The 11,355-nt window shown below is 44.3% G+C and overlaps 1 protein-coding gene across 1 annotated transcript in view; it reads left to right on the top strand.

The window, feature by feature from the left end:
* The first annotated feature begins 364 nt into the window (after positions 1–364).
* The window catches only part of LOC115185005 (anoctamin-10-like), a 41,915-nt gene continuing 30,924 nt past the window's right edge, over positions 365–11,355 (top strand). Inside the window, exons 1-11 of the mRNA XM_029745602.1 lie at positions 365–558; positions 1,622–1,781; positions 2,458–2,655; positions 2,952–3,086; positions 4,714–4,833; positions 5,070–5,639; positions 5,881–5,936; positions 6,040–6,114; positions 9,246–9,428; positions 9,864–10,055; positions 10,271–10,399. Of these exons, the coding sequence (XP_029601462.1) occupies positions 1,643–1,781; positions 2,458–2,655; positions 2,952–3,086; positions 4,714–4,833; positions 5,070–5,639; positions 5,881–5,936; positions 6,040–6,114; positions 9,246–9,428; positions 9,864–10,055; positions 10,271–10,399 (1,797 nt within the window). The 5' untranslated portion in view covers positions 365–558; positions 1,622–1,642. The remainder of the gene's footprint in view (positions 559–1,621; positions 1,782–2,457; positions 2,656–2,951; positions 3,087–4,713; positions 4,834–5,069; positions 5,640–5,880; positions 5,937–6,039; positions 6,115–9,245; positions 9,429–9,863; positions 10,056–10,270; positions 10,400–11,355) is intronic.

Raw genomic sequence — 11,355 nt, 5'->3', positions numbered from 1 at the left:
AGTCATTGGGGTGGGACTTCTTATGGGTTAAGGAATGAACACACAATTTCATCCAGGTCATCAGGAGGGATCAGCAAATTAATTATACTTGTGAGCAAACATTCCATAACTGCAGGTGGCATTCAATCACCAACCTTGGCTTTGTACCTTTTCAACAACAACAACACACTCCAGGTGGCAGTATGCACACTTTCAGTTTGTTTACTATCTCATAGAAGTAGCAGAAGAACAAAAGTGACAACACTGCCCATGCTCTCAGACGCCATAATAAGACAGATACAATGTTGCGTCCTCTAACTATCTCTATGCTATGTAGGCCAACACACACACACACACACACACACACACAGCATAGCACGTTGGTGGGTGTGATAACTGCGGGCTGAAGTCTACAGCGGCGCTTGCCTGTCAGTGCCAGTGACGTGGAGAGGCAGAAGTCAAGCAACTCTTCTGATTTCTCAAGACAATAGACGATTCGAAATAGGTTTTTATTGTCGACTTGGCTTCGCGGGCAACCTTTAAAAGTGGTCGTTATTGCGCCAGCGAACGAAGGACTTGGTGAGTAGCCTTGTTTATAGAGATTTGTTGACGTAAAAGGCCTACCGGTATCTACTTTACCGATTTGCGTCAAATGTTTCCCAGTTGTACGTGACAATGTTACGTCAAAGCTCAACACATTTCTTCAGAGTAACGCAATCGTGAGTATACCTTGTAACAGTGTTTATAACCACCTATCGATACTGCCCCGCCCGCCCTCTCACACCAAAACACTCAGCTGTCACTGTCAGTAGACAGCTTTCGCTGATATTCACAATCAGATTTTGGAGCAAATTAAACTTGAACCTCTTTAATACATGGGAAATCTGTTTTTAAGCCGTTGTGATTCAACGTCTAAAGTAAACAGTCGAATGACATAAATCAGCTGGGCTGAACCCAAGCCATAATAAGGACTAAAAGAGAATGCGTTTTAGAATATGAAGGCAACTTCAGAAGTTAACGACTTCAGACTGTAAAACGCTAGCCTGGGAAAGGTATAGGGGGATACCTAGTTAGTTGTGCAACTGAATCCAGTCAACTGAAATGTGTCTTCCGCATTTAACCCAACCCGTCTGAATCAGACCAGTCTCTTTAGCCCAAAAAACCTACAAAACTTCATTCATTTTCCCATAAGCTTTGTCCAACGAACTATGGCGGAGTTAGCGCCTACAAAAAGATGCCATTACTATTTCTCTCTATTGAACGTTGAGATTGCTGAAAGGCCAGCATCTTTGGCAATGACAAGGAGTGGAATGTTAGCTAAAGAGACTGGTACTCAGACTAGTAAAACGCCTCAAGGCTGCACCCCTGAACATACCACACCTTGTTGCTGCAACTCACATTTGCACAAGGAGCAATAAGCAATTTGGTTACCTAGAGCAACATTTGAATGTGCAACAACTGATATTTTATTTTATAGATTTAAATTGCCAATGTTTATGTATTTAGGCTATGTAAAACATACTGTTACTGTACACCGATACTTGGATGTTCAAAACTGAAGAATGATATTCTGGCCTTGTCATTTTGGTCCTTGTAGGCAGTCATGTTTAATTAATTTGTTTCCTATCTTGTCTCTCTCCAGGCTTCACAGGGAGAGGGGAAAATGCAAAAAAGCTTGTCAGTTTATGACAGTGATGGCTCAACATTTGCCCCTCTGGTGGTCATCGAGTTGGTTTCGGAAACCAAAGAGGAAGCCATCGCATGGTTACTAAACAGGGTCAGAGACAAGCAGCAAGATGGAGGTACAGTATATTGAGCTTAGCTTACCTACTGTATATTGGGAACAGAGATTTGAAGCTTCCCAACATTTGAAACAGTCTTCTCTCCATCGCTTTTCAATTTGCCTCTGCTTCCTCTCTTTTATACAAATGTTAAATATTTGGCTTTCACTCTATCGTGCTCTCTGAAAGTGAGTGAAACTTATCCGATAACATATCTGGGCCCTTTTCCACAAAGCGTCTCAGAGTAGGAGTGCTGATCTAGGATCTGTTTCTAAAATATTATTATGATCTAAATAGCAAAACTCACCCTAGATCAGCACTCCTACTGTGAGATGCTTTATGAATACGGGCCCTGATGCCACCTGCGATAAGCTATGTGAAAACAAAGCAGGCTGACCTTATCGCTTATATCGTGAAATACTCACTGAAAAGAGCACGGTTCGGTACAATAGTGTGAAAGTCCCTTTTAGTTACTGTATCTATTAACCAGTCAGTCTGGCTCTGTTGATACAATATGGTTGTCCTAGGCTGTGTCCCAAATTGGCACCCTATTCCCTACATGGTGCACTACTTTTGACCAGAGCCCTATGAGCCCTGGTCAAAAGTAGTGCACTATAAAGGGAATAGGGTGTAATTTGGGACTAACACCTAGTCTATTGACGCCTTCATACCTGTCCTGATTCCTCTGCTGTGTTAGGGGCTGAGCTGCTGGTGGAGCAGCTGACTCCAGGGGCCCAGGGCACGGAGAAGGACAATCCCAATGTGTATGTGGTGGGGGCCTCCTGGCAAAGGCTCCTATACGGAGCTGAGGACGTGGGCCTCTTCAAGGAGTTCAACGACGGCTCCATGAGAGGCTTCACGTATGCCAACAAGCACAACTTCAAAGAGTTCCAAGGTAATCTAGGGTACAGTACGTCACAAATGGCACCCTATTCCTTATCGCATAGGGCGCCATTAGTGATGCATACATAGTAAACTGTGAATGTACTATAGATGATGGAATAGTATTTTAAATGTTCTTTATTATATTATTACAACTATATTACTATACAATACAATGCAATAACTAGATTGATATGTAAATGCGATGTGTTGTTTAAGTAAACATCATTACTACACTAGTGTAAGAGCATGTTATTGTATTGTAAAGTGACTGTAACTGTGTTAATTGTCTGTGTCTCTATACTACAGGTGATGGGGATGGTTTTCTGAGCATGGCAGAGTGTCAATACATCATAAAACATGAACTGGACAACCTGAGGGCCAAGGATGAGGCCCACGTGCCTGGATATCCTAAAATGAAACTGTATCCAGGGAAGTCGGTCAGTAAGTACAGCACTGACCCTATGACTTCAGCCACACTGAAACACTGGGTGCACAGTCATCAAACCTGGGTTCAAATAGTATACATTTTCTTTCAAATACTCTGAGCCTGCTGCCTGGATTGGAATGCCAGATGGGCAGGGTTTGCACTTTTGGGACTATTCCATTGTGCTAGAGAAGCTCAGAGCCATTAACACTGTGGGCAGTTTGTTAGGTACACCACTCTGTTCACCAAAATAGTGCGTTCCTGCAGACAGTGAGTCATGTGGCCGTGGCTTGCTATATAAAGCAGGCAGACAGGCATCGAGGCATTCAGTTACTGATCGATTGAACGTTAGAATGGGCAAGGCGACTGAGCGTGGTATGATCGTCGGTGCCAGACGCGCCGGTTCTAGTATATTTTCATGCATGACAGGGTCAAGGTTTACCGAGAATGGTACGACAAACAAAAAACATCCAGTCAGCGTCAGTCCTGTGGGAAAAAACGGCTTGTTGACGAGAGGTCGAAGGTGAATAGCAAGAATCATACAAGCTAACAGGCGGGCCACAAACAGGCAAATAACGGCACAGAACTTAATCTCGGAACGCACAACTCGTCGGTCCTTGTCACGGATAGACTATTGCAGCAGACAACCACACTGGGTTCCACTCCTATCAGCTAAAGACAAGAAGCAGCTCCAGTGGGGATGCAATCACCAATACTGGACAGTTAGGAAGTGTAAAAACATCACCTGGCCCAACGAATCCCTGTTGCATCATGCTGATGTCAGAGTCAGGTGTATAGATCTTATGCATGGCTCAGTCAAGTTCAGCACAAATGAAAACCAATACTACTTGAACCCAGGTCTGAAGCCAATACCATATTTGAAACATAACATACATAATCCTCACATTGTCTCCCCATCAGAGTCAGCAATAAGGACAATAAATATGCAAATGTCAGTGGATTATTCAAATACGAGATAAGGAGTCAATGCTCTTGCTGAGCAGATAGACTGCTATTCAGCTTAACCAATTGTTTAGAAAAATAATGCAATGTTTTGGAAATAATTTTGTCAAGAAATGACATGAAATTAAAGCTTTTTATTTTTATACAAATATACTAGTACATTATATGTGGGTCCCCACCATTGTCTGTATGTTATTGTTTTAGAAAACTAAGCTTTCTCTCATTATGAGGAAAGTTAACAGTTGAAACTCAATGGAAAAACAAGTCAACTGTTTTCATTGCTTTCAAGTAGCCAATGTTTTCAGTCATTTTTAGCACTTCAGCAACTTAACATGGGAATTATCGCTCACCAAAAGAGCATAGGCCAGCGTTTCCCAACTCCAGTGCTCCAGTATCCCCAACAGTACACATTTTTATTGTAGCTCTGGACAAGCACACCTGATTCAACTTGTCAACTAATCATCAAGCCCTCAATGAGTTGAATCAGGTGAGTTTGTCCGAGGCTGTAACAACATGTTCTGTTGGAGGTACTGGAGTTGGGGAAACACTAGCATGGGCCACTAGTTCAAGTTTCGTTATGTTTATCTAATAAAGATGGCTAGAATCACATGACAAATAGCGTCAGGAGACTGGGGGGGAAATGTGAATGGACTGACTCTTCTGTTTTTAATCTAATCTCAGTACGCAGAATGCAATCAAAGGGGATCCTTGTCCAAGTTTTCCCTCTGCATGAGAAGGAGGAACTCAAGAGGCTTTCCTTTTCCTGGTTCAAAAAGATCAAGTTGTCCTTCCAGCCTCTTGGTAAGTTACAGTTGCCATGGCTTGATCATTTTGCCCTTTGAATCCTAAGGCTACACTTGTCAAATGTATTGACTGCAGTATTATCTTAGTGTTATCCATCTCTTTCAATATGAACTTCACTGGAGTATATAAAATGATTAGCCTATCACCATGTACAAGACATGGAACATTCTAAGAACCTCCGAATAGCTTGTTTGTGACTAAATCCTCCCCATGATTCCCCATGGTCCATCCAGATGACATCAGGCACTACTTTGGTGAGGGTATGGCACTCTACTTTGGTTTCCTGGAGTACTTCACCTTGGCCCTGATCCCCATGGCCCTCATAGGGATACCATACTACCTCTTCGACTGGGAGGACTATGACAAGTTCACGGTGTTCGCCGGCTTCAACCTGGTGTGGTGCACGGTGATCCTAGAGTTGTGGAAGCGCCTCAGCGCTTCGCTGGCGTACGGCTGGGGCACCCTGAGCAGGAAGAAAGCCTTCGAGGAGCCGAGGCCGGGCTTCCACGGCGTCTTGGGCGTCAACCCTGTCACGGGGCGGGCGGAGCCACTCTACTCAAACGCCAAGCGTCAGCTGAGGATCTACCTGGTGTCTGTTCCCTTTGTGCTGCTGTGCCTCTACCTGTCTCTCTACGTCATGATGATCTACTTTGACATGGAGGGCTGGGCCTTGATGATCCATGATGAGGAGCCTACCTTCTGGACGGGACTGCTACTTTTTATCCCCAGTATTATCTACGCTGTGGTTATAGAGATCATGAACCTCATATACCGCTATGCTGCAGAGTTCCTCACTGGCTGGGGTGAGTGGGATTGGATGGGTGGGTGGATGAATGCATTTTAGCTCATATTTTATAATACATACAATGTTGTTTTAACAATGCAGAAAACAACAGAACACACACATCATTGAGGCTAAAAATACATTGTCTTAACGCTACATTGGTGATTCCTGTGTTCCTCTTGTTCTTTTGCTGACTGTAGAGAGTTGTTGACTTGATAGAAGACAAACTGTTTCTGAAGTCAATGCTATTTTTGCTTTAGAAAACCACAGGCTTGAGTCAACATTTCAAAATCACCTGGTCCTTAAAGTATTGGTGGTGAGTCTTACAGGAAATTGGTTTGTTTCCATGATCATTTCAACTTACCATTGATTTTGAAAATCCTTTTGTTAACAGTTTACTTGTCATCTTCTCTCCCCAGTTCAACTTCTTCAACTGTTTTGCCTCCCTATTCTACATTGCCTTTGTGATGCAGGACATGGTGCTTCTCAGACAGGTGGGTCACTACCAATGATGTGTATATATACCCTGGATGACTAACAGAGGGCGCTGTATTGAAGCCACCGCGCAGCCATCTTGGTAATCCTCCTTCATTGTAAACAAGATTTTGGAAGCTATAGAAATGCATGTGTTAATGTCTACATTTGTTTTTGACATGTGTATTCTATTACAGACACCTTAATGCATACTTTTATATTATATGTTAGCAAAACATAAAGCAAAACAAAGATATAAAAACTAATCTTAAAGTGTGTGTGTATAGGAAAGTGTCCTCCATAGGAATGAATGCAATTCTACAGTATTTCAATTCAATTAGGACAAAATTACATGTATTTAAAATGTTTTGTTGTTGTAGTAGTAGTGGAGACAGTAACAATAGATATATTTTGTTCTATTTTTACTGTCTCCACTACTACTACAACAAAACATCTTAAATACATGTCATTTTGTCCTAATTGAATTGAAATACTGTAGAATTCCATTCATTCCTATGGAGGACTGCTCCCACTGGGGAGAGCCAATATGGCCGACCGGTGGCTTCAAAGCCTCTCAAATGGCCAATACATAGCATCAGCAATCCAGAGTTCATACACATCATTGGGCACTACTAGCCTTTGGCCTTAGACGTTCCGATTCAAGTGATCCATCATTCCAGACATGGACGCTAGAGGCACTAGCAACAGAGACAGAGATAGATATATAAGGCTCTCACTACTAGCAATATCCCCAATGCTGTTATTGTGTTTAATTTTCTGTCTAAATAGCACCCTATTCCCTATATAGTGCACTACTTTTGACCACAGCCCTAGGGGCCCTGGTGAAAAGTAGTGCATTATAAATGGAAAAGTGTACCATTTGGGATGCAACCAGAGTCGTTTACTGCTGCTGCTACTTCTGTTGCTGCTGCTGCTGCTACTTCTGTTGCTGCTGCTGCTACTGCTACTTCTGCTGCTTCTACTGCTTCTGCTGCTACTGCTATCAATCAATCACATTTATTTATAAAGCCCTTCTTACATCAGCTGATGTCACAAAGTGCTGTACAGAAACCCAGCCTAAAACCCCAAACAGCAAGCAATGCAGGTGTCGAAAAACTCCCTAGGAAGAAACCTAGAGAGGAACTAGGCTATGAGGGGTGGCCAGTCCTCTTCTGGCTGTGCCGGGTGGAGATTATAACAGAACATGGCCAAGATGTTCAAATGTTCATAGATGACCAGCAGGGTCAAATAATAATCACAGTGGTTGTCGAGGGTGTAACAGGTCAGCACCTCAGGAGTAAATGTCAGTTGGCTTTTCATAGCTGATCATTCAGAGTATCTCTACCGCTCCTGCTGTCTCTAGAGAGTTGAAAACAGCAGGTCTGGGAGACGTAGCACGTTCGGTGAACAGGTCAGGGTTCCGCAGCAGCACGGCCAGGTGGACTGGGGACAGCAAGGAGAGAGAGAGAGAGAGAGAGAGAGACTACTAATGCTGCTGCTCTTACAGTTACTAATACTGCTGCTACTACAGTTACTAATGCTGCTGCTCCTACAGCTACTAATGCTGCTGCTCCTACAGCTACTAATGCTGCTGCTCCTACAGCTACTAATGCTGCTGCTCCTACAGCTACTAATGCTGCTGCTAATACTGCTGCTACTACAGCTACTAATACTGCTGCTCCTACAGCTACTAATACTGCTGCTCCTACAGCTACTAATGCTGCTGCTCCTACAGCTACTAATGCTGCTGCTCCTACAGCTACTAATGCTGCTGCTACTACAGCTACTAATGCTGCTGCTACTACAGTTACTAATACTGCTGCTACTAATAATACTGCTGCTACTACAGCTACTAATGCTGCTGCTACTACAGCTACTAATACTGCTGCTCCTACAGCTACTAATTACTAATGCTGCTGCTGCTACAGCTACTAATGCTGCTGCTGCTACAGCTACTAATGCTGCTGCTGCTACAGCTACTAATGCTGCTGCTGCTACAGCTACTAATGCTGCTGCTGCTACAGCTACTAATGCTGCTGCTGCTACAGCTACTAATGCTGCTGCTGCTACAGCTACTAATGCTGCTGCTGCTACAGTTACTAATACTGCTGCTCCTAATGCTGCTGCTCCTACAGCTACTAATGCTGCTACAGCTACTAATGCTGCTACAGCTACTGCTGCTACTACTGCTGCTGCTGCTACTACAGCTACTAATGCTGCTGCTGCTACTACAGCTACTAATGCTGCTGCTGCTACTACAGCTACTAATGCTGCTGCTGCTACTACAGCTACTAATGCTGCTGCTGCTACTACAGCTACTAATGCTGCTGCTACAGCTACTAATGCTGCTGCTGCTGCTACAGCTACTAATGCTGCTGCTGCTGCTACAGCTACTAATGCTGCTGCTGCTGCTTACAGCTACTAATGCTGCTGCTGCTGCTGCTTACAGCTACTAATGCTGCTGCTGCTGCTACAGCTACTAATGCTGCTGCTGCTGCTACAGCTACTAATGCTGCTGCTGCTGCTACAGCTACTAATGCTGCTGCTGCTGCTACAGCTACTAATGCTGCTGCTGCTACTGCTGCAGCTACTAATGCTGCTGCTGCTACAGCTACTAATGCTGCTGCTGCTACAGCTACTAATGCTGCTGCTACTACAGCTACTAATGCTGCTGCTGCTACTACAGCTACTAATGCTGCTGCTGCTACTACAGCTACTCATGCTGCTGCTACTGCTACTACAGCTACTAATGCTGCTGCTGCCACTGCTGCAGCTACTAATGCTGCTGCTGCTACAGCTACTAATGCTGCTGCTACTACAGCTACTAATGCTGCTGCTGCTACTACAGCTACTAATGCTGCTGCTGCTGCTACTACAGCTACTCATGCTGCTGCTGCTACTACAGCTACTCATGCTGCTGCTACTGCTGCTACTCATGCTACTTCTGCTGCTACTCATGCTACTTCTGCTGCTACTCATGCTACTTCTGCTGCTACTCATGCTACTTCTGCTGCTACTCATGCTACTTCTGCTGCTACTCATGCTACTTCTGCTGCTACTCATGCTACTTCTGCTGCTACTCATGCTACTTCTGCTGCTACTTCTGCTGCTACTACTATCTACTATCATATTCTCTTTTATTTATTTTCAGAGTCTGGCCACGCTGCTGATAACGTCTCAGATCCTGAACCAGATCATGGAGGCCTTCCTGCCCTACTGGCTCCAGAGGAGGAGGAACAAGAAGGCCCATAAGAGGATGATAAAAACCATGGAAGACAAGGAGCTGCCCCTCTCTGAGCAGGTCAAGCTGGAGGCAGACATGAGCACCTACCTGGTGAGTTGGAGGACTCAAGTTATGGGGGAATGAATGTGTAACTAGGAAGGTTGTGATGAATGATACTGCAACGCACATGAAGGTATCTTTACATTACATTTGAGACATTTAGCAGACGCTCTCATCCAGAGCGACTTACAGGAGCAATTAGGGTTCATTCCTTGCTCAAGGGCACATCGACAGATTTGTCACCTAGTCGGATTGGGGATTTGAACCAGCGACCTTTCGGTTTCTGGCCCAACACTCTTAACCACTGTCTTGATTGGTTATGCTGTTATGCTTGCCTTATGCACAGAATACCCCCATCAAGTGAAATGTTACTGCAGTGTTTAGACAGACATAGATGAAGAGTCCAGTGGCTGAAGTGGGTATTGTAATGCTCTAGTGTAGTCTAACCTTCATGAATCTGTATAAACTCTGTTGTATTCTATTAAGGGAACATTTGATGACTACCTGGAGCTGTTCCTGCTGTTTGGCTATGTCAGTCTGTTCTCCTGTGTCTACCCTCTGGCCGCGGTGCTGGTGGTGCTCAACAACGTCACAGAGGTCTACTCGGATGCCTTCAAGATGTGCAAGGTGTTCAAAAGACCCTTTTCTGAGCCTGCAGCCAACATAGGGGTGTGGCAGGTAAGGCTGACCTAAGAGCTCTTTCTACTCTGTTTAGTTCTCTATAGTACATTTAGTGTGGGTGGTTGGTTTAATTGACTTTATTTGATAATTAAAGGATTGACTCAGAAAAAAAGGTTAATGTCCAACTGTGATGATTGTTTTGAACGGTGGTGGATAGGAAGGAAAGGGAGACCAGTCAGGGGGGAAAGTTCCTGTCTTTTCTTTTCTTCCAGCTTGCCTTTGAGGCCATGAGTGTGATCGCCGTGGTGACCAACTGTGCCTTGATTGGCATGTCCCCCAAAGTCAAGTCCTATTTCCCGGAGTCAGAGACACAGCTCATACTGTGGGTGGTGGGCTTCGAGGTACTGTCCCATTTTCACACCTCTCACTCTTCACACACACACAATCTGACTAGACATGTATGCAAGTATTTCCTACTCATTTTAAAATCTAATTCAACTTCTTATTTCCAACATTGTGTCTGTTTTGGTGCTTCTTGCGCCTAAATAGAGTTGAAGCAGGCTGGCCAGCAGAATAGAGTTGAAGCAGGCTGGCCAGCAGAATAGAGTTGAAGCAGGCTGGCCAGCAGATGGTGCCAGAGAGTCATAGAATGAGAGCTCCATCCTTGCTGCTTGGTGTAGCATGTGTGAAGATGATGACAGGGTGTTTATGCCCTGGCTGTACTGTAGGTCTTGTCTCCTCCACTGTGTCTTTGAGTGCAGCTGTAAGCAGGTAAGAGTACAGAGGGTAGGCCAATAGATAGGACCTGTGTTAGTGGGGGAGATATGTGTGGATAATGCACTGTTAGAGCTTCCAGACCCAGAATAACTCCAGTCAGTCCACGTCTGTTAGGATCACAATTGGGGGAGCTCGTTGTGCAACATCCTCCGCATGCACCTCCAGCCCTCGAGAGAAAATGATTAAAATAACTAGGACAAAAAGAGCAGAGGGGGGGCCTGAAGCAGAGGAGAGGTAGTTCATTAGAATAGAATACACATTTATTGTATTAGTCCTTAGAGGCCATTCTAGTGTGTTTTATCTATATGCTAAACCACACTGTATTTTTACGGATTTGAAACGACGTCATGGGTGCATGTTTGGTTGAAAATAGTTTTTGTATTTGTCTACAGAACTGCCGCAGAGCAAGTAAACCAGTTCCCTTAATACTGTGTATGACAACCCCTTTGCTGCGGTTCAAACATTTCAGATTTGTGCATTTATTGATTTCCTGTCTTTGCACCAGCTAATACAGACCAGCACCAATACAGACAGAATCATGGACATCCAGATAGGCAGCAGTAAATACAACACACTTGCT

This window comes from Salmo trutta, chromosome 3 (genome assembly GCF_901001165.1).
Source record: "Salmo trutta chromosome 3, fSalTru1.1, whole genome shotgun sequence".
NCBI lineage: Eukaryota > Metazoa > Chordata > Actinopteri > Salmoniformes > Salmonidae > Salmo > Salmo trutta.
This window is presented reverse-complemented; position numbering and strand designations above follow the sequence as displayed.